Consider the following 23,236-nt stretch of genomic DNA (forward strand, 5'->3'; position numbering starts at 1 on the left):
GGAGCAAGCATCATGCAAATTCTATGAAACATCCAGAAGCACAAAAGGAATATAAATAACACTGGACTACAAAAAGCAGAAGATGATCTGCCTGCGAATAAAGGACGTCTATGATTATATTCGATACAGGTGGCGTGAATGTAGACAGTACAAATCACAAAGAAGGGAACATTTTTAAAAAGACAGTAAAACTGACAACAGAAGAGAAGAAGAAAACAAAAACTTGACATACTCAATATAAAATAACAGGACTGCATATAAGCTTGAATGTCTGGTACCCCCGTCCCACCCCATTTAGTAAACTCTGGAAACGCCCCTGACAGGCACGTAAAGAAGCAACGGTGTCCTCTTTCGGCGTCACGCTCGCGGTGCACCTGAGGGGCCATAGAGGAAGTAATCATTTAACTCTGAATTATAAAACTTCTGCCTCTGGAGTGTGTTTCAGCTCACAACCCCGACAACAATTTCTAAATTAAGACTTCTGTAAACCGCGCGGATTAAATGTGATTCGGTGGTTTTGCAGTGATTTTCTGCAGCGATGTAGAAATATGCCATATGCCACACGCGCACGCGCGCACACACAAACCCGCATCCATATGCTACAACCCTGCGAGAAGGACGTCATCACCCCCCCTCACATCCTCTGCCTCTGTCCCTGCACGCAGTCAAAGTGCAGCCCCTGAGTAGTTTTGTGCAATAATATGCTCTGTTGTTCCACCCTGGCTCCTGAAACAGCCGACATTTTCAAAGTGTCTCCGGGTGGAGGGGCACACAGACGCTGCCTCAGCACCACACAGCTGCGAGCAGGCAGTAGCTTAAGCGGAGGGTACAGTGTTGCAGTGCAATAATCTGGCTCACTCGCAGCTAGCTTATCGGTACAGCTGTTGACTGGCAGCAAGTCCACTGAAACTGCACCGACTCTCCTCCGTCCATCCCGCCGGAGCACCGGCCGAGAGGGGCAAATGAACGAGCTGGTGAAGAGTTTACCCTCCCCGACTCTGCCCGGGCTGCACCTCCCGTCTGTGGATACCCACAAAGGCTGGCTCTTTAAATGGACCAACTACCTGAAGGGCTACCAGAGGCGGTGGTTCGTGCTCAGTAACGGCCTGCTGTCCTACTACAGGTGACGGTGATTTACTCAGTTAATAATATCAGAAATAATAATGGAAGCTGTTAGCAGCATGTCAGCAGCGGCGGTGGGGAGACAGAAATTATTTTTATTTAAAAGGAAATTAAACTTTTTTGCGTACCGTATCTGGAGGAAGATGTTTAGCAGCAACAGCCTAAATAAATAAATAAATGAAAATCACATGAGTCATAACTACAATGAGATGACCTGTGAACGATGTTAAAACCTATATAAGTTTAAATAGGGTGTCTAATAGCACTTATTGCGTCTATCTATCTATAAATAGATAGATGCTGTCTCTAAGAATAACTTTATTGATCCCAACAGGAAATTCATATTTCTTCTTGATATTTGATATGATATGATATTTCTTTGAAATATCATATCATAGAAGTTTTCTATAGTATTATATTCTATAATAGAGTGCTAGATATATTAATTATTACATTATTATATATAATAAGGTAATAAATGTCTATCTTGTGAACAGCGATCTAGTCTTTCTAGAGGGTCTGGCTTACTATCTCAGTAGATAGATAGCATAATACAACTAATAATATATAACATAGTATTCATATAATTTTATATGTAGTCTCTATGTAGATAGATAGGCAGGCAGACAGACAGACAGACGGACAGATAGATAGATAGATAGATAGATAGATAGATAGATAGATAGAAATTTAGCCTTGTAAGTCGTGCAAGGCAAAGCTCTCATTGTTAACCTACAGTACATATTGTCCTGAGATGTCTCCTGAGGGAAACTTAAACTTGTTTGGTTTGACACTTATTGCGACTCTTTTAAAACTGAAATAAGTCAAAAATGGAGCTGCTCCATTTTATAAATGGGGCACATCAGCATGGAGCTGAGCAGAGAGGCTGGTGTATTCCTTTGTTTTGTTTTTTTTTGTTTTGTTCACGCTGCTGTTATTCCCCTCAGGACTCAGGCAGAGATGGCACACACTTGCCGGGGAACAATTCCCCTGGCGACGGCGCACATCGAGGTGGGCGACACCTGCCACTTGGTGTTAACCAGCGGAGGCCGGAGTTACCACCTGAAGGCCACCTCCGAGGGAGAGTGCCAGAAATGGGTGTCAGCACTGCAACAGGCCAAAGCCAATGCCACTCTCCTCATGCATCACTCAGGTGTGATGGGCATTTTATAGTCTTTGTGATTCGTCGTTTTGGACAGTAAATTTTAGTGTAGTGTTAGTGTTATTGTTCTGTCATGGTACTTTTATTTTATGGGGGGGGGGGGTTGTTTGTTTTGGGGTTTGGTTTTTTGGGGGGAATTTAAACAAAACCACCCACTGAGTGTCCCAGAATTTGCACTTTAAAGGAACAGCATGGTTTAGCTGAGAAGGTCTGAAGCAGTCAAACTAATTTTAGCTGTAACCTGAATGCAGGCTGACACAACCAAGACCCATTTTCCTAAATGCATATTATATTTCTACACGTTCTCTGTGCTGCCTTTATAGTTATGTAAACAGAAGGACACAAGGTGGCAGTGTTATTCAGTATGTCCTTATGAGAACAGTCCGTTGGGGGCAAGGGGTGTGATTAAAGGTAAAAAGAGGAAGCTGTATTTAATCTTGTCATATTAAATTACACCTCACCTTCAGCTATGATCATTCTAATACTCCCTTTTTTACCTTCAGACAAATAGAGCATCTTTCTGTCTTACACAAATGCAGAATCACACATGCAGCTACCGCCACCTACCCTCCCCACCACGCTGTCTCCTTTCTCCTCCCTGTCTCCTTCACTATGACGACAGTGAGTGCTGAATGAAATGACCTTCCTGCAGACTCCTCCTCCCCTTTCTGAAAGCAGGAGGGGTAAGAGAAAAAAAAATAGAGCAAGAGGGTGTGAGCATTTTCATTGAAAATATTTTCCACTATACACTCTGTGGACAATAGGAAGACACGAGGGCAGCCTTTTTCAGTGAGTGTGTCACCTTGTAAGTAGCCTGCTCATTATACTACCAGTGGCAGGATTAGAAGTGAGACAGTCGCTGTGCATTTGCTTGCATGCTTTTTTTTTTCATCCATGTATGCATTAGTAATCATAGCTTGTTTATGGAGTTCGGTAAGTTGGGCAGTCGCTTTAATTTAATGCACATGCACGGCAGAGCAGTCGTCAACCATCTCTGTAGACGTTGCCTAGTTCGATTTGAGGTCTGCAACAGCCAAAAATGTTGTGTAAAATGTTTGAACTCGGAAGGACTGATGTGTGAGATGTACATGAAATACTGGTTCAAATACAGAGCTTAGCCCATTTGTCGTTCACACAGCTGTGGCTGATGTGCTCGTGTGCATGTGCAAGAGGAGACAGTGCCTTGTGTTTTTTGGTGTGATGTGATTATAGATTATCATCGAGTGAGCTTTTTTCATCTGGGCTCATTAGCGGGGCAAATTAATTGGCTAAAAGTGGATTAGAACAGCATCTGTCTGTCTTGTAATAGCTATTACCAAAAGCTTTAGGCTCCTCTGAAATATGTATAAATAGGTGTGTTGTGAAAAAATAATGTTTCCAGCTGGTGTTGAAGACAAGATGAAAGCGTGAGGATGAATCCAAATAGCCTGTCCTGGAGCCGGCTTTCAGCACACACAGTCAGACTTTAAATGGTTTTTCCATACTGAGGAACCTTACAGTGCATCCCCTGATTTTTAACTCTCTCCTCCCACACTCTGTCCATATTGATGCTCCCGCTATCACCTGTGGGTGTTTTCTTTTTTTTTTAATGATTCAACGATGAGTCACCAATTGGACTCTCCAAAGTCCTGTGTGGAAAATAACCAGTCAGTGCACAGACCAGTATGCCTCTGCCCTACATGTATACTGTTATTCTATGCCCGAGCACTTCCATATAAAAACATCGGATGGCAGATGGCCTCAGATCGCAGATTCATAGCGTCTTAACACCTTGAGCTCCACCAGTAGAGTGCGATTATTCTCTCTCTATACATATGTGGGTCATGAAACCATTACAGATGCCTGAAGGATTTTTCACCCTCTCATTTTTAATCTTCTCCTCCAGAGACGTTGTTAATCCACTTTGCCCTGATTGTTTTCATTTCTTTGCCCCTTTAGATTGAAGTAGTTTATGTCCCGTACATAGGCAAGGTTTTCTTTCAAGCACAACAGGAATATTTTGACCTAGAAAAGTTTCACTGCATAGGATGGAAGCAGTTACATGAACTTAAAGCGGTTGTTTGTTTTGGCATTTATTGTGCCCTGTATATATGGGTCTGTTTTTATACTGCATAAGAAGCTTTAATAGAGCACAGAATTGTGAGCAGGTGCATCATTCGGTCTTCAAAGTGCTTATGCAAAAAAAAAAAAGAATATAAATTGTATATACATATATATGTGTGTGTGTGTGTGTGTGTGTGTGTGTGTGTGTGTACATATATATATATACCTCAGCCAAGTGACGTACAAAGAATTGTTACATCTAACTTTCCATAAGTGAAAATGGGACTGTAAATGAGATACTTTCAGGTAAAAGCATTGTCATAAATCTCTTCATGATGCTTTGTAATTAGCCCAGTCTCTCTACACTCCTCCATTAAAGCCTCAGACTGATGGTTTGGCTCACTCCAGCAAACGGGTACAGGGAGAGATAGTGAGGGGGAGACAGAGGAGAAAAGGGTAGTGCGTCATCTTTTTTTTTTTCTCCTTCTTCCTCTAAAAATAGCCTTGCCTCCTGATTGCACAGACCTACGTTTCCAGGGCAACAGTGTTCATTCACAGCTTTCCAGTGTTGTAGAGAGGAAGGCTTGTGGTGGATCAGGGTGTGAAGTGTTATTATCTTTCTCTAGCCAGTTAATGCTCTCTCAGCTTGTCTCGATCTAAACTTTAAATGCATTTCTCAATCTGCCATTACATCCCAGTGTGCTGTGTACTACACCATCACAAACACCCACTCTGTTTATATGTAATAACCTCTAATGATGCTATTTTAGTAAATGAATAAAATTCTGTACTGGCTCTATTTATTTATTTATTTATTTGCATGTGTGTTTAAAGATGACTCGGGGGATGAAGTCCCAGTACCTCAGGAGGATCGTACTCTAACCCAAGGGGTGCTTAAGACTCTGGCCAGCAAGCTAGATGACCTGAGCACCTGTAATGAGCTGATAGGAAAGCATGGTGCTGCCCTCCAGCGCTCCCTCAGTGAACTCGAGGACCTGCGTGGATCCACTGACAGCACAGACAAAGTGAAAGCCGTTAATGAGCGAGCCACTCTCTTTCGCATCACCTCCAATGCTATGATCAATGTGAGCCATTCAGTTCTCACCCACTCTAATGGGAGGCTAGCAGAAATGCTTTTTTTTAACAAAGGGGGACTGGAGCTTGAGGGTGCCGCCCGCATCCTTTGATGTGTTTTGTGTTCACACCTCAGGCTTGTCGTGACTTTGTGGACGTGGCAGAATCTCACAGTCGGAGGTGGCAAAAGGCCCTGCAGCATGAGAGAGAACAGCGTCACCATCTGGAGGAGACCATCGAACAGTTAGCCAAACAGCACAACAGCTTAGAGAGAGCCTGGAGGGAGAATCCCACCTCATATACAGGTGAGACTCTCTCTGTCTCCCAGACATCCTGTGTCGCAGAAGGACAAATGGGCCTCTTCAACGGGTGGTGCATAGACAGGTTACTTGAGTTAGACTTTAACCTTTTTTAAGCACATTTATCAAAAATCTGCACGAGAAACTACAGTAACCAAATCAGCTATTATTTTAGTGATTTTTGCTTTTTCTGATGTAGTTTGTTATGTTTTACTGTTTTTGTGATCAGTAGTTAATCTTTTGGAGCACATTTTTTCTGTTTGGTATAAATTATGCTAACAGGTTAATGGTTACAACCTGAGCTTTGCGCACAAAAGTAACAAAGCAGCCAATGTTGATGTTGAAGTGGGGCTTCAGTGTTTGTTAATCGTCCCTGGGCTTGTGCGTATGTGTCTCTGAGCATGAAAGGCCTCATTTTGCTGCTCAATATTCTTGCAAAATGAGCTGCACAGAGTGTGAACACAGAATTAAACACCTGCAATTTTAACTGCTGTAAATAACATTTATAGACGCTAAACAAGTCATTTATATGTTAGTTATGTGAAATGCCTCATGTCAATTAAAAGCAACCTACAAAGCAAACATTATGAAGCTACTAATAGTTAAACAACTTCTTCATTCCGCTTTGAGGCAAGTATTAATTAAAGTTTTATTACCTGAAGCAAACATGCAGGTCTTTTTAGTTTTGCTGCTTCCTGTGTGGATGTAGATGTGCAGGACTCTCAGCTGACCTGTCCTGTGCTTGCTGCTGTAGGCGTGGAGCGATCCCAGGAGGGAGATGCGAGCGACGAGAATGACGAGGCAGAGTTCTTCGATGCCATGGAGGACTCACCCGCGTTCATAACTGTGACTGCTACTGGTAACATAGAGCACAAGTGAGAGCCATCATCTCTACACAGTTACTGTATGTCTAACCTGCTGAACTATTTTTATGATTTTAATGGGGGGCGTTTTTCTCTTAGGCGCTCAGGGAGTAATCAGAGTATGATGAGTGGAGGCGTGCCCAATGACTGGACTCACAATGAGAATGTACGTCACAAGAATACGGATATTAATGAAAAGCACTTTACTGAGTAGCCCTATTCATCTTAGCTTGTCCTTTTCTCTACAGGACACCTCAGGCACAAACCACATGCAGCTACGAAGAACAAGGCGCAGCCGTATTCCTGACAAACCAAATTACTCCCTTAACCTGTGGAGTATCATGAAAAATTGCATTGGGAAAGATCTATCTAAGATACCCATGCCTGTAAATAGTAAACTTATCTCCATTCCCCACTAATGAGCTCTAGTCTAAGCTTTATGTGGCGGAACCTTAATTAGATGTATATGAAATGTGCAGGTAAACTTCAACGAGCCGCTGTCGATGCTCCAGCGTCTGACTGAGGATCTGGAGTACAGTGAGCTTCTGGACCGGGCCGCTCGCTGCGACTCGTCCCTGGAGCAGATGTGCCTGGTGGCTGCCTTTTCTGTCTCTTCCTACTCCACCACAGTCCATCGCACAGCCAAGCCTTTCAACCCTCTGCTGGGGGAGACTTATGAGCTGGATCGACTGGATGAGTATGGTTATCGCTCCATCTGTGAGCAGGCAAGGAAACACTTAATTACTGCGTTTATGCGTCTTTGATCACATTTTATAAACAATGGAGAGGAGAGCAAACACCCAACATATTGTGCTTATATTGGGTCTGCTGACACCAGCTGATACACTTCACTTCCAGGTTAGTCATCACCCGCCAGCTGCTGCCCACCATGTGACATCACAGCGAGGATGGACCCTGTGGCAGCATATCACTATTGACAGCAAATTTCGTGGGAAATATATTTCAGTGGTGCCGTTAGGTAAGAAGCAGTCGGAGGGGAACTTGCAGAGATAGTGTTCACGATGACAGTCACTTTATATGAGCACAAATGCTACTACATCTGAGATCAGATATATAAATACACTGAAATGTCTGCGTGATGTTTTGTATGCATTTTTTTTTTACCATAGGAAACATTCACCTGCAGTTCCACTCGAGTGGAAACCACTATGTGTGGAGCAAAGTGACTTCCACAGTGCACAATATTATTGTAGGGAAGCTCTGGATTGATCAGGTGTGTTCCTCGTGTGCTCTATGCAGTGTGTGCAGAAAGCTGAAAAACACAGCTTTGTACGTTATTGTTGAAAAGTCCTCATTTTTTAATATTTGCTTATAAGGAGACAGACAGCTCTTGGACAGTAGCTCGCAAAGCTTTCTGAAGGTCCTTTACATTTTTTTTTTTATGTATTAGCTTCTCATTCACTCATTTGTGGAGTAGTCTTTGTAGCTTATGTTCATAAACATAAGCTACATGTTATGCTCGTGTTCAGAGGAATATTTTTTATGCTTGTTTGTTTAGTCCGTTACAACGGACCTATGAATTACTCCAGGGTAAAAAAACAACCTGAATGAAGGGATTTAAATTGCATCTCTATGTACTCTATTTCTAGCAAAAACAAATAATTTGCTCAATCTCTTTAGTCAAATCTATTTAAAAAAATATAGATAACACAGTCTGACGGGCAGAAAAAAATAATTCTGAACCAACAGTGACAATATTAGCTGAGAAAACTGGGGAAACTGACAAGTGGTAGGCCTAAACATGATCCACAGCAAATGATTTGAAAGTAATTTCCTTAAGAAATAAGGAAAACAATGGAAAGTAATTTTAGCCACTGCACGCTTTTAAGTCACATCTGTTTTTTTTCTTGTTGGCAGTCTGGGGACATTGACATTGTAAACACCACAACCAAGGACACCTGTCGTCTCAAATTCTCCCCCTACAGCTACTTTTCCAGGGAAGTCCCACGCAAAGTAAGTCTCTGATAAACTAATAGACAACTAACATTAACACAGTCTTACATTTGCCAAATGTCTACTGGTACACGAGCCCTTTTGAGAGAATCTGTAATGCTGTTTTAACAGATACAACTTTCTCCTAATATTGACTGTAAAAAATAGATAACCTACTTAAAACAAGGATTACCAACCTTACAGCTGGAGAAATAAGAAAAAGGAGGGCACAAAGTGTCAAACTAACAGAACAAGAGCCTCGCTTTGAGGGCTACGACGTGTCGTAGCACTAAAGATCATAAAGGCAGCAAAATTCAGGAGGGGTGGCAAAAAAATGTGTGATAAATTAAATAAATTTAAAGCACATTTTTAGTACTTTAAAGCAAACAACGGTTAAAAAAAGATGAAAGAAATTACAAAAGTGAAAGATTGCAATATTTCTATTAATATTCTCAGCAAGTGCCAACAACCAGAGAGAACTGGGAACAGATTAAAGTAAAATATAGTCTTCCAGTCAGTCTGTAGGCCTTTTCTTCTAACCCAAGAGGTTACACTGAGACAAAACACATGGCTGAAAACTCCATCTAGCAGCATATCTCCCTTTGGAAAGCCAAATTGCCTTTCACGGTTCTTTTTCCATGAGTTCTTTTTCTATTTCTGCCAGCCTTAAAACCAGTAACACGCAGCGAAAATCCCCCTTAATGGAGAAAAGCAGCAGTGTTCAGCAGCAACAGCTCTACTAATTTCCAGTGCTGATTTGTGTCTTCACTTTATGTTGTGGAAATTACATCTCAGTAGACTGAGCTGTCAGGTTTAACCACAGCTGACGCATCAGAGGGATACGACTGCTTGCACAAAGAGACAGACCAGCTTTATCCTTGTTATGACAACTTCTTTCTAGTCTTAAAAAAATTCCCGAATCACTCCCAAATGAAAATACCTTCAACTGTCACTCTAGGCTGTCTAGCCTTCGGCAAGGGCATTGATATCCCCAGACACCCCGAACCATGTGAATAAGGTTATATAACCTGCTTATTAGTATTCTATCACACTGCATAATAGAACATGAAACAAGTAACTAATACGAATAGGAAAACAGGATCAGAAGAAATAAGAAATAAGAGAGGATCAGCTGGGTCATACTCGGGCAGATTTGACCCCGTCTGAAAAGCTGGCTATCCACCTAAATGTTTTTCACATGATTTCAGAGGTCATCTAAGGTACTGGCAGGATGTAAGGGCATGGGTAAAATAAAGTCTTATCACAAGCAATGATATTAACTAGGTATATTTTATAAATCCCTGTAATGCTGTTTCCGTGGTATGCAACCACGCTCTCATTCTCATATGGCTTCCCAGTCGCACATCATTAGCTAGTGCACATGCAGTTTCAAAGTCGGACATTTTCAAACAGCAAAAACTGAAACTAAAATGGATTTTTCCAAAAAAAAAAAGAAAGTAAATAAAAAAACCTAAAGACCCTGATGAGGGCTGATCTCTTCTTGTGTGCTATGTTCTTTGTTATTTTTAGGTGACAGGAGTGGTAGAGGACCGAGAGGGCACAGCTCATTACATCCTGTCCGGAACCTGGGATGATAAAATGGAAAGTGCCAAGATAGTGGATAGCAGCCAAGGATGCGGAGGCTCCGAAGGGAAACAAAAGACGGTTTATCAGACTCTTCCGCCCAAACTGCTGTGGAAGAAATATCCCCTTCCGTATGTAACACATTTTGTGCTCCATCTTAATGATTGAGTGTGTTGGCTTCTATTTCTCCTTCTCTGGCTGCGTTTTTTTGTCACGCTGAGTTCTCTAATCCATCCTCCAGAGAAAATGCAGAGAACATGCACTTTTTCTCCTCTCTGGCTCTGACCTTGAACGAGCCAGAAGAGGGCGTCGCACCCACTGACAGTCGCTTGCGGCCAGACCAGCGGCTGATGGAGGCAGGTCTGTGGGATGAAGCCAACAGTCAGAAGCAACGTCTAGAGGAACGACAGAGGCTGGAGAGGAAAAGAAGGGAGGCGCAAGCTAACCAGGCCCTGGAGGAGGGTGAGTGCAAGGAAATGAACAAGAACAGTGATGACAAAGACTTTTCTGGCTTTTGCATCATTTGTACCAACCTTCAGCACAGATCGAGCAGCTGTTCAGAGCTTTATTTTGCAGTGAGCTTATAGCAACAACAGATTTTTCCTTATTTAGAAACAAAGAGCACAGGTGAAAGCTCTGTTGTTATAAAATGAGTGATTATTGATCTTTAGCTTTGGTCAACAGCTGACAAAACCTGACAAAAACTTGCAGTAAGTGGCAAATTTTACAATATTTAGAGTCTATGAAGAAAGAACTTTGTGATATCCTGAAAATGAGCACATATGTTCTGTCTTCAGGGCAAGATATTGAGGGTTACCAGCCACTGTGGTTTGAAAAGAGGACAGAGGATACAGGCGATAACATCTATATCTACAAAGGCGGCTACTGGGAGGCCAAAGAAAGACAAGACTGGAGCCAGTGTCCTCAGATCTTTTAGACAACATGCCTCTTGCACCACAGCATCAGTCAGGCTGAGCGTTTCCTCGTGGTTTAAGGATACTCTGAAGGATGGAGAGTTGTGTGTATGGGTTTGGATGTACATGTGTGAGTGAGTGAGACAGCTAATCTCTCCAGGGATTTTCAAGCACAAAAACATCTGGTTTCTAATTTACTTGCTCCTGCTCTTTTATATCTGCATTTCCAAAAATGCATGGCCTCAGTATAAGAGAGTTAAGAGCAGCGAATAATATATATACACTAAAGGGAGTTCTGCGAAACACGCGTCATCAGGTGTGTGCTTGGGGGGGATAATTCTAGGCTGAAGACCGATGTTTTATGTTCTTCAAAACTGGCACAACTTGGTGAGATCTCCCAGTGATGCTGGGTTTTAAAAGAAATTTAGCGGGACAAAGCCTTCTTCTGTGCTAGAAGACTTCAAGACCAATCCCTATGATTTCTTGATGTTCTTTATTAATCTGTTTCTCAAAACTGCACAAACCGCAGTTTGAAAGGATTAACAGTTATTGTCTGACTGGCCTCTAAAGAACAGTCATGCCACCAATAATCTTGAAATTACAGTATGTCCCCCTCCATCACTCTTACATTTAGGTCAGTAGCAGAGAGCACCACACACCCACTGAAAGCACTTGAATAATGTCTTCACTGACCCTGGAGGAACCTGAGTGTGAGAAAATGACTAAAGCAACATATTTGTGTAATCTCAGCTTGGACTCTATATAAAACTGTATATTCAAAAAAAGTGTGCTTAAGCTGAAGATGCTGAAAGGTTTTTGCCTCATATCAGACAAAACTGCCAGCTCATTAGATTGCATGATATTATTTTCATTGCCACCAGGGGCTTCCCTAATCAATTGCCAACACTTGTAAACAGCTGGAAAGGAGTGTTAGTCCCACTCACGGCGATAATCGCTCGTTCTTCCACAGCAGTCATCTGGACAGGTTTAACTTTTTCTTCCAGAGAAACTGCTGTTTCACATCAAAATGCCTAATCAGTCAACTGCAATGGACTGATTTTAAGGTCTGGATCCAGCAGCAAATGTTTACCAGATAGGGGAAAATCGAGTTGCAGTGTAGGATCCAGGATTTTTGGAGCGCCACCATTACCAAGGACTAAAATGTAGGATGTTGCTGCTACGGCTGCATCTGTTTAACTTTAAACTCTGGGGGGGGGGGGTTATTCAATGTCATTCTCCCTCCGAGTATGCTGGCTTTCAGTCCAAACACATGCTTGTCAGGTTAAATGGCTGCAGGTGAATGTGAGTGTGATTGGTTATCTGTTTCCATGTGTTAGCCCTGCAACAGACTGGCGACCAGCCCAGGGTGTCCACCAGTTCTCATCCTGCGAGAGCTGGGATAAGCTCCAGCTTATTTCTCAGCAGGTCTCAACAATAACACAACTGACACTGACAGAGAGGGTTTTTTTATAAAGTCCCAGACTTTGTAAAAGTGAAGTAGTACATGAAGCACCTGGAGTACCCCTTCAAATATCTTGAAACAAAACCGTAAGAGTTGTAAGTATAAATCTGCTAAGCTTGGGATTTTCCTCAGCAAGGGATTTCATTGCTGCTGGTGGCAATTTTAGCCTTAATTATGTAACAGAATAGCAATTCCCCAGTAGCCCCCACATTGAAACAAAAAAGATTTTGTACAGGTTGAAACGGTTCTGCGGGTATACCTCCAGGTAAATTCAACTGAGTAATTGTTTTTAAAATTGAATTTACCCATTATCAGGGTTTAGCATTGTGGCAAGTAGCAATGAACCTGTTCCCTTGCTTAAAATGGTTGCAAATGACTCTATTAGTTATTTGTATGTTAAAATTGTTCTTCATTTGCGTTATGTTAGCAATAAGAAATGCTGCACGGTCACTTGTGATTAAAAAAAAAAAAACACTCCCCAATCAGGGAGGTGTTTTATGCAGCCCAAATATTAAGTTGTATTAACATTATTTCATCATATCACTCAAAAACATTACACTTGCTCACGTTTTTGTGTGGAGGCAAGCACTTGTGTAAACTGGTAGTAAATACACTCTATAACCTGTTTATTTATAGTTTACTGTGTATTACAGCAGGGCATGATGCACAAATATGGCTGCCTGTTTGGTTTTGGCCTGTAAATAGCTAGAATATACTAGAACTAAAATTGCTGTATCATTTTAAGAAGATATACAGTGCTTAACATCCATGTTGTCATATATTAATCTCTATTGTGTATACATAACAAGTCAAGATTGTATGCCAGCTAAGGAGATGTTGGGTAAATTAGATAATGAATCTTAAGTTTATAAGCGTACATAAATGATGCAATGAGATGTTGATCAAATAAAGCACAATGTCATGTTTACCTGACAGGACATGCTACATAATTTCAAAGTCCACAGCAAAGTATAGCTATGCATGGTTTTAGCCTGCTTGTGCACTAGGCCTCTTCACCTAGCTAGCTGTTTGTGGATTGTTACTGAAACACCTTTTGTGCCCAACTGCCTCAGAAATTTCACATTTTTGAGCTCAAATAAAGACTTAAAGCTGCCAGTGTGCAACTGTTTACTGTCACACCAGTGGTTTTTATAATCTTCTGTCAAAAAAAGCACAGGTAATAAAGAAGAAAACAGAGTTTGTCACAATGCTTTCAAGTGGGTATTTCTGTCTGGAGCTTTTCTCGACTCCAAAGCAACAAACACGACACTTCCTGTCCTGACCTACAGAAACATGTAAAAAAAAATGTATTAGTTGTTTAACTAATGTATTTTACTCGAAAAGAATAAATAAAAAGTAAAAAACTGAATTTCCTCATGTGCTCAGCCATCACTCGTACATGAACTACATGGATTTACGAGAAAGTTTAGCCCACACACTGACAGCAGTATTTCTAAACTCCACCATTAGAAAAAAATATTAAACATGCAAATCTGATTGTTTTGTTGTACCATTGCTATAGTGACGATGAGTCATGGAAAGGACATTTGCATATTTTACAAGTGCACATGCAAACCAACCTTTAACTCATTCAGCAGCACCTGACATAATGCACAGAGTAGAGCAGGGGTGTAAAAACATCCCTCCAAGTACATCCTGAAGACTTAACCAAGATTTTTAGAATGAAACTGAACCCATAAGCCCCAGTGAAAGATGCTCTCTTACAAATTTGGCAGATAACATAAATTTGTATTTTGATTTCAGTTATTTTTCTCATTTCATCAGCAATCATTTACAAACCAGATGATGGGCAGCCTGTGATTGACAGATGCAACAGTGTTCAACATTTTTCCACGCTCACTGTATCTACTGTCATGCAATTGCATGTGCATTAAAGTTTAAAGCCCGTAGCAGTAGTTCAATGCATGTATATGTAGACATGGTCAAGATGACATGGTGAAGCATCGGAATGGGGAAGAAAGACATTTTAAGTGACTCTGAATCTGGCCGGTTGTTGGTCTGAGATGATCTGAGTATTTGAGAAGCTGCTGATCAACTGAGACTTTCCCACACAGCCATCTCTGGGGTTTACAGAGAATGGTCTGATAAATATAAAGTGAGCAGCAGTTCTCTGGGTGAAAATGCCTTTTAAATTCCAGAGGTCAGAGGGGAATGGCCAGGCTGCTTCAAAGTGAAAGGAAGGCTGCAGTAAGTCAAATGACCACTTGCTACACCCAAGGTATGCAGAAGGGCATTTCTGAATGTACAACATGTTGGAGCAGATGGGCTACAGAAGCAGAAGAGCACACTAGGTGGCACTCCTGTTAGCCAGGAAACTAAAGCTACAGTTTACACAGGATCACCAAACTTTAGAGTAGAGGGCTGAAAAAATGTCGTTAGGTTTTGATTTCTGCTGCAAAACTGAGATGGCGGCATCAGATTTTTGAGACGTAAGGTCAGAATTTGTAGTTATTTATTAATTAACTAACCTGTCCTGTCAGGCATCTTCAGCAAGCACAATCATGGTCTGAATGCACTGTTGTGCCAAACACATTTGATTTTCAAATAGGAACTCTATTCAAGTTTATTATTTACACATATCTATATATATATATATATATATACATATATATATATATATATATATATATATATGTATATATATATATATATATATTTAAAATAACTGATACCCATCTATCAAGGTGTCAGAGAGTGAGAGAGGTGCGAGAATCATTCCTACTGTTCTCTATAAAACTGTACAACAACTCTTCTTCCTGTGACAGGTGAGCACTCCTGTCAGGTATAAGATTCAACACACATATTTTTGTTATACACCTTCATGCAGCCGGTTTTTAAGATTACTTATTATTGCACTAATGTCGTGCACAGTTTGTTTTTAAAAAAAATTTTTTTATCCTAGACTCGATTATTCAGTTCTTTAACTGATCTGAGCCACTTAGGATTAAGCTGGGCTAGACGGAGCTCGTGAACTAAAAATGAGTGTGACATAGCTACTAGACAAACTCTGTGTAGTATGTCATAAAAGGGCAATGCCACAGTTAAAAACAGTGGCATTGCCCTTTAAGTGAACTGTCCAATGACACCACCCGACTCGGCTCGGCTGACAGTTTGGTGACCGAGTGACGGAGATTTGGGGATGCTGTCAGAACAAGGTAAAAACGGAGAAGCTCATATTCTGATCAAGTATCTCTGATGTGTATCTAACTGGTTTCTAACTCGTCGCAAAGCCTGTAGGATAAACTGCTGTTTCCTTTTTTCCTTATTCTTGTAGCTAACAACCTGCTGTTAGCTAACACTGCGGTTTAGAGTCTCGAGCTAGCGTTAGCATGAGCATAAAGGCATTTAGCCGTCTGGTGTCAAGTGTCAGTCCACAGTAGAGGTCAGATAACTTCAGACACATTAGTGTTAAACTGTGTCAGGCTGGAACTGTTAAATTTAAAGCGCTCGGGGCCATGAATGAAATGCTGTCAGAGTGCACTGCACTTAGCGTTATATGTCGCTTCTGATGTCAGGCTCTCGCTCTGCTTCTCCAGAGCTGGGAAAAAGATGCTATTTGTTGCCTGCATAAACGAGAAAAAACATAATTCCCCTGATTTCATGTGTAGATTAATACTTATAGGCTTTAAATGACAGGCGCATGGCATGCCCCATCGTGTTTACAGCTCACTGGCTCGTCACTTGCGGTCCTTTTGCTGCACGTCGGGATAATAATAACCAATCCAGTCATTCCCCGTCGTGTGTGGGAAGGCGCGGACGGTTTTCCAGCCCGCCCCGAGCTCCTCTCCTCCGGCTGTCTTACTGTTGGATAATGTCATATTGCCAACGCAGGGGTGTGTTACACAATCAGGCCGTCATGTAAAACAGAAACACGTGTCTATAGGCGGTGCTGAAAAACGCACTTTTTTTTTTTTTACTGGGCAACAAAAAGACCGCAGAGTGGGTAAAAACAGCCGCCTCTCGGTTATTTTCGCAGCTTTCAGCCGGTTTTTATCATCCATTTGTGATTGAGATGAGAGGTGCGAGCTGAACATGTGTTTTCCTTATAGAGAGGACAATGATACGAACATGATCAGCGCCGATGGCTTCTCAAAATGCGAGGCGACCCTGCAAGAGACAGGGAGGAGGAGGAGGAGGCCACCCGCAGAGATGCTCCATCTGCTGTCAGCTGTCATTGTTTGGCTGGTGACCGGCACCACCATCTCCAGCCTCAACAAATGGATATTTGCCGTTTACAACTTCAGGTACCCCCTGCTGCTGTCAGCTCTGCACATGCTGACAGCCATAGTGGTGGATTATGGCCTGATCAAGCTGCAGGTGATCCGCCACAGAGGGGTCGGAGAGCAGGACCTGACCCCCAGCGCAAAATGTAAGGTGTTCCTGTTGAGCCTGACGTTTTGTGCCAGCATCGCCTTTGGAAACATGGGTCTGAACTATGTCCAGCTGTCATTTGCACAAATGATATACACTACAACCCCGCTTTTTACCCTGGCCATCTCCACACTGATCCTAGGCAAGCAGCATCACATCATCAAATACACAGCCATGATGCCCATCTGCCTGGGAGCATCTTTCAGCATTATGGGAGAGGTCCAGTTCGATCAGACTGGCTGCTTCTTTGTGTTCGCAGCAACCATGCTGAGAGGGGTCAAGTCCATTCAGCAGAGTGAGTACCACTTTCACTGCATCACTGTCCCGTTTTGCCACGCTGGGAAGCGGGCATGTTGTTTTGTCCCGTTGCTAAAGAAAACAATAACCCTCTCCACAACTGACATCAGGGAGCATTTTAGACACTGCAGCCGTCTGCGGTCCTGGACCTTCTTAGAAATTTGGTGATTCACTTCTCCGTTCATAAACGCACCCTAGCATTAAGGTGGAATGGCACATTGGCTGGTTTTTCCGTTGCTAGGGGAACGTGATAAATAAACACATATGTTTTTGTGGTATGCCCCAGTGACTGGCTGATCTGTTGTATGTTTATGTTGGTTCCTAATATAAACTTTAATTTCATTATGAAGATTTTATTTTCTTTACATTTGCTGCTCAGGTTTCCATTTACTGAATGAGCTTTTTGTACAGTCAACATTTCAGAAAATCCACCACAAACCGAGACTTTTTTCAATTACAAATCAGTTAAGTTTAACACTTTGGTTCTTCTTTGCAGTCCTGTGTGTCCCTCACTCTCTAACTTTCCTATCTAGCTATCTAATAAAGACCTAAAATGCCCTAAAAATAATAATAAAGGCCAGATTGTTGCTTGATTTTATTAAACCTTTAAAAGATTCTTAAGAGAACTTTAAAGTTCTTGATTGAATTCTCTAAATGACGTAAAAATGAATGGCTTTCAGTTGAAAAACCATGCGAGAGATTCCTTTCTTAGATTGATGTCATGTGGACTAACTTTTGCCCTTGCTGCATTTGTCCGGTGTACTCGTTCACCTAATGTTCTGAGCTCTCACTGGAGCTTTCATTACATAAATTGCTTTAAAGCTGCAAACTGATTGCGCCACAGATCGGTAGCTTAGCTTCTGCAACGTCATCAGTCTTCATAAGAATGGGGTTGTCAGAGAGGGACAAAAAGAGTCTCTAAACACACGTATAAAGAGAGGCCCTGTCTTTAGTCTGTTGCACAAGCAGACATGCAGGTTGCTCAGAGGAATGTAATGCTGCACACTTTGTTCCTGGTGGAGCAGAGGGACAGGCACGCTCATAACCTCGGGGGTTATCACTTCAAATCCCTTCTTAACAAATTGCAGATGTTTTTGGCTTGTTGCTTTGTTTAAATGCTGGAAGGAAAATGTAGGTCCTGCTTTTGCTTTTGGGATGTAATATGTAAACGATGTCCTGAACATTTTATTTTTAATCATGGCTAAAATTTTATGCCCTCAGATGTTGTCTCAGGTTTCAAGAAGCTATTTTAAGCCTCTTACGCATGTTGTCGCAACAGTTTATTTTTCTACTCTGACACACTTTGTTAGGGGATTTTTTTTTTTTAAAACATTCAGCATTTAGAGTTTTGTTTTGTTGTTTAACAGTAATGTGTTTGATTTTCCGCTGACATCATGGCGTATTACACAAATTTCCCAAAAAGGAGATTTACATAATGAGCTTCTGACTGACTTTTCTCCCTCCTTTTGATGGACACCTTTTTCAGTTTGCTCATAAAAGCACACGGACCTGCTGTTATGAAAGTACTCCCTGTGTTTTTGCTAGGAAATATGTCTGAATCTGATTGGTAGCAGTATCAGTAACATTGCCCGTTACAAAAGTATCTTTTGTAATGGGCAATGTTACAGTAATATAGAATTTTTTGTTGCCTCTCACACATTATGCTAACTAAATAGACTGTATGTAAAGGCTGGACATAACTACCACGCTGGAGTCATTTTAAAGGCTCTACGTTCGCATTTGGCCCCTGTCACGTGAGCCAGACCTGACCAAATATGGACGAGAGAGTGGAGCATTAACTTGTCAGTTAGTGCTAGCAGGCTCTGTTAGCATGCTATGTCCATACCATACTGCTGCAACACACTGATAGACATATTTGCTAATTAGACTAATAAAGCACTAAATTTCCACTTACCACAGCTGATGCACAAGCTTCTGGGATGCTCTGCACCTCATAGCAAACCATAACATTAGTAGACTATTAAACATGTTCCAAAAAGTAGGAACAGCACAAGCATGGTGTAAACGGTCCAGCTCAGTGAGGCACAGCAGATAATTATCACCTGTCTGCAATGTTATGAAAATGAAAACTATGAAATTTATCTACTTGTATCAGGCTGTAAACATGTGGTTAGTGTTGTAATCTTCAGCAACTTTTGGCATGGGAGTATATTGGAATTTACTGCTTTAAGTGGTCGTTAAAGGAACTTCACTTCAATGTTGATTACATTTTGACAGACTGAAGGGTAATAGCCATTTGAAGTGTGTGTGTGTGTAGCATTGTTGTTACAACAGATGCAGCTGTCACAGAGAGATTACAGATGTAAATATAAAGTTAACCAGATAAACTGATTCCCCCTGAATGAGTACAGATTAGGACATTGATGTGACTGGATAAGCTTGAAGTGTTTCCTCTTTCTATTGCAAAGCCTCTGCGTACTTTCAGTTGTATACACGTCTTTTCTGTATATGCAACTCTTTATGTGCTGGGGTGGGGGTTTGTTGTCACCAGTCTCATCAGACCATTGATGCACCTGCAGCTCCACGTTGCTGTTATTGTGCAGCATCTCCACCACTTACAGCATGTGTGGGACTATTAAAATGAAAGAACTGCTGTCATGTTTTTTAGCTTGTGACACCGCTAGCTGTGACTCAGTATCTTTAATTTGACACAGCTGGGCAGTGCTTAGTTTTAGGTTTTCTATATGGGAATAAGTAGTGTGTTCTGTTTGTAACTGCTGTGTACATTTGTCTGTTTTTGTAGGTATTTTACTTCAGGAGGAAAAGATCAACTCCGTGTTCCTGCTGTACCTGATGTCCATTCCCAGTTTCTGCATCTTGGCCATAGCTGCTCTCGCCTTGGAAAACTGGGCCATGCTCGAGTCGCCGCTTCATTACGACCGCCACCTGTGGGTCTTCATCTTGCTCAGCTGCCTGGGCTCGGTCATGTACAACTTGGCCAGCTGCTCCGTCATCACACTCACCTCGGCCGTCACTCTGCACATCCTCGGCAACCTTAGCGTGGTGGGAAACCTGCTGTTGTCTCAACTGCTCTTCGGCAGCGAACTGTCGGCCCTGAGCTGCGCCGGCGCAGTGCTCACGTTGTCTGGCATGCTCATCTATCAGAACTCAGAATTTATCGTTAGCTACCTGGATGCACGAAGGGCCAAAGCGAAAGGCTCTGTACGAGTGGATTTTCACAGTGCACGTGGAGAAGACTTGGTTAAAGCTAGTGCATCTGATAAAACATATCATCCCCATCATCAGGGCACAGACAGAAAACAGGAAGACAAAATAGACTGAAAAGAAAAGAGGAGTTGTACACTAATGTGTGACTTTATACAGCTATAGTCTTGCTAACAGTGACAGATGTTTTTTAATTTTTTTTTGACTTCCTCACTGTGCCACTTTATTTATCTCCTGTTCACACAGAACTGGAGTCTGCAGAGAGGAAAAGCTGCCTTTTTGCATTAGTACTATTACTATTATTTATTTATATATATTTTTTTTTGGTTCACAATGAAGGTAACTTCTTTTTTTTTTTTTTTTGCCCTTATCTGTGTCACATATAGCCTATAGCGGTATATGCATGCATGAGCACACTGAACTCTTTGATACCTCATCAGGTATTCACACTGTCACTCTTACTACTCCACTGTGAAAATGTTCTCGTATCCAGAGGGCTCTAATCAACGTTTTGGGTGTCTGTTGTGGATATTATCCACTATAGTAAAGCCTCATAGATGGGGTGGGGGGTGGCGGGGAGGCGGGGCCTCAGATCTGAGCGGGCACAATTTGTAATAAAAAGCTATATTTATGGTACTGTTACCTGACACTCTCCCGGCCCTGTTGTGGTAAGGGACTGGGTAATTTTGGCAGCTTTTTTATGTAGACATGTAATGTGGGTAGCTTGTTAAATAAAGGCCAAGGCACTGCTGTTGTGAGTGTTGGTAAGTTATGAGTATGGATAGAGCTGACACTTCTGTGCAATGCCACACCACATTTCCACTCCTGAAGCACATTTTTAATAAGAGGCTGTGTTTCGTCCTACTATATGAACGTCAGTGTGGCTTTCCTCTTCAGGCCTAAATTTTGTTCTCGCACCAACCTGGAAAGACGGTCTCTGTAGAGCTAGTCCAATTATTTCCAACTTTTACAACAGTGCACCGATAATTAGGTTCACAAGGACTCTAAGGAGTGTCACTCAACCTTAGCTGGCTTTTCCCTCTGGAAGACCCGAGGACGGAAAAAAAAAAGACTTGAGATGTACTTTAAGGTCGCTTCTTAAATCCTAACCTTTGTGTCATTGTTAAGCGGGCAAGTCTTAGAAAAACTGACTTCTTTTAAAAAGTGTTCCGTTTTCACTCTCAGTATTTAAAAAGCATCTTATAATGACATATTTTATCACCCCTCTGATATTTATGTGAAAGAAAATATTAATTTTTTAGGACCTTAGCAATAATCAGAGGTGTTTAATGCTGTGGAATTTGGTCCTCAAGTGTCTTACAGCTGTATACATGCTTGCATGCTTTTGCTCCAGAAAGCATCCAAAATATCCTCGGATGCTTGTTGCACACCTTCCTACATGCACGGTATGCCAAATGTTTACTTTAAAGCTTTTTTTTGTTGTTGCTTTTTTTGTCTTGTGAAACCTGTTCTGTCAGTGACCAGATACGATCAATGCTCACGTACAGTCTGAGCTCTCGAAAGATGAAAACAACAAAGCCCTACGTGGAGAAAGGCTCAGTATGACGCACCAGTTTTTTCAGCATGTTTCACCGTAAGAATAAAAGCAAACAACGCATGTTGATTCAGCTGAATAACATTTCAAGGATGTCATTCATGAAAATTACTCAATGTGTAAGATGCTTTTATAATTCCATGATCAGTTGAAAATGGTTGCATTTAATTTCTTTTCCAGTTTGTATGGTTTTACTGGTTTTATATTTCTTAATAACAGCACTCACATTTAAAAGTGATGTTCAACAGATCATTTCACTGGTTTTAGGCTACTCTACTGAATACCTCAACTGTTAAACAGGACTTACCGCCCTTCAGCTTTTCAATAGTCATAAAGAAACCACAGCAAGGGAGATCGATCACAGATAAAATAGTTCATATTTACATTTTGACAATTTAATAATCGGTAAGCTGTAGTTGGTTTGCAGGTTTATGATCTAATTTCACAGTCTCAGCTCTGTTTGGCAGGTTTGGCTACTTGTTCTCGTCATGTTTGAGTAGATTATAAGTCTGGAGAAGATAAAAACAATACAATTGTTGCACTGACACGGTACGAAGACGCCGCCTTCAAAGCCTACAGTTCCTGTGCATACTGGGTTTGATTGTTTGCAAAGCTAGTTGGATGTAAATAGTTATTTTATTTTGTTATGTATTTTATAGTCATATGACTGGTTGAAACTATACTGGTTCAGGAATGAAATGTCTGCCTCATGCCTTATTTGGACATACTGTAGATGAGAATGCAGGGTTTTGATGAATGCTGTAGGTGTTTTTCTTGTTTACAGGCAAAGATACGGCTCATCCATGTACACGTGACCTGCAAATGTATGAAAAGAAAAAAATGGACTGGTATAATAAAATAACAAAACCAAACACCTCATTTCTGAATTGCCTTGTTCTTGAAACTGCATTCATATCTGAAATGAATTCAACACCAACTTCCTGTTTTGTGGTTTGAGAGACCAGCCACATCCTTTGTAATTGATGTAATTATATGCTTAGGTTGGGTAAGTGAGCTTAAACTGAATCCTAAACACAGTCTAACTCTATCTTAGAAGACATTAGCATTTTTTACTATTGTACATAAACTTATTGGATACTTTATTAGCCACACCTTGCTAATACTGTGTTGGACTCCCTTTTCCTTTCAGAACTGCGTTAATTCTTCATGCTATAGATTCAACAAGGTGCTGGAAACATTCCTCAGAGATTTTAGTTCCTATTGATATGATTGCATCACAGAGTTACTGCAGGTTTGTCGGCTAAACATCCATGATGCGAATGAGGGGGATGGGCGTAATCAGCCAACACAGGTAGGCTGTGTTGTTGGT

General features: G+C 41.4%; 2 protein-coding genes across 7 annotated transcripts; both read left to right on the forward strand.

Annotated features, from left to right (window-relative positions):
- The first annotated feature begins 506 nt into the window (after nt 1-506).
- Nucleotides 507-13,842, forward strand: osbp2a (oxysterol binding protein 2a). 3 transcript variants are annotated; one of them, XM_025908923.1, is made up of 14 exons: nt 507-1,123; nt 2,070-2,275; nt 5,162-5,412; nt 5,538-5,706; nt 6,410-6,575; nt 6,663-6,729; nt 6,812-6,949; nt 7,043-7,288; nt 7,422-7,542; nt 7,694-7,797; nt 8,442-8,537; nt 10,047-10,231; nt 10,342-10,562; nt 10,898-13,842. In XM_025908923.1, the coding sequence occupies exons 1-14, from the start codon at nt 963-965 to the stop codon at nt 11,035-11,037; spliced, it is 2,271 nt and encodes a 756-aa protein (XP_025764708.1). In that variant the 5' UTR covers nt 507-962; the 3' UTR covers nt 11,038-13,842. The 3 variants fall into 3 exon arrangements, with proteins under 3 accessions (XP_025764708.1, XP_005451344.1, XP_025764709.1); XM_005451287.4 differs by having other exon boundaries at nt 519-1,123; nt 6,455-6,575; XM_025908924.1 differs by having other exon boundaries at nt 1,002-1,129.
- Nucleotides 13,843-15,434: 1,592 nt separating this feature from the next.
- slc35e4 (solute carrier family 35 member E4) lies at nt 15,435-22,785 on the forward strand. 4 transcript variants are annotated; one of them, XM_005451289.4, is made up of 4 exons: nt 15,435-15,652; nt 16,547-16,866; nt 17,011-17,163; nt 19,930-22,785. In XM_005451289.4, exons 2-4 carry the CDS (start codon nt 16,566-16,568, stop codon nt 20,466-20,468), a joined length of 993 nt encoding a protein of 330 aa, XP_005451346.1. In that variant the 5' UTR covers nt 15,435-15,652; nt 16,547-16,565; the 3' UTR covers nt 20,469-22,785. The 4 variants fall into 4 exon arrangements, with proteins under 4 accessions (XP_005451346.1, XP_005451345.1, XP_025764710.1 ...); XM_005451288.4 differs by having other exon boundaries at nt 15,438-15,652; nt 16,547-17,163; XM_025908925.1 differs by lacking the exon at nt 15,435-15,652 and adding an exon at nt 15,692-16,440 and having other exon boundaries at nt 16,547-17,163.
- The last annotated feature ends 451 nt before the right edge of the window (nt 22,786-23,236 follow it).

The sequence above is a fragment of the Oreochromis niloticus genome, linkage group LG7, assembly GCF_001858045.2.
Source record: "Oreochromis niloticus isolate F11D_XX linkage group LG7, O_niloticus_UMD_NMBU, whole genome shotgun sequence".
In the NCBI taxonomy this organism is placed as follows: domain Eukaryota; kingdom Metazoa; phylum Chordata; class Actinopteri; order Cichliformes; family Cichlidae; genus Oreochromis; species Oreochromis niloticus.

Coding starts and splice junctions, on each gene's coding strand:
- osbp2a (XM_025908923.1), top strand. CDS start 963: ATGAACGAGCTGGTGAAGAGTTTACCCTCCCCGACTCTGCCCGGGCTG. Junction 1,124..2,069: donor GGCCTGCTGTCCTACTACAG/GTGACGGTGATT, acceptor TATTCCCCTCAG/GACTCAGGCAGAGATGGCAC. Junction 6,730..6,811: donor ACTGGACTCACAATGAGAAT/GTACGTCACAAG, acceptor TTTTCTCTACAG/GACACCTCAGGCACAAACCA.
- slc35e4 (XM_005451288.4), top strand. CDS start 16,566: ATGATCAGCGCCGATGGCTTCTCAAAATGCGAGGCGACCCTGCAAGAG. Junction 17,164..19,929: donor GGTCAAGTCCATTCAGCAGA/GTGAGTACCACT, acceptor CTGTTTTTGTAG/GTATTTTACTTCAGGAGGAA.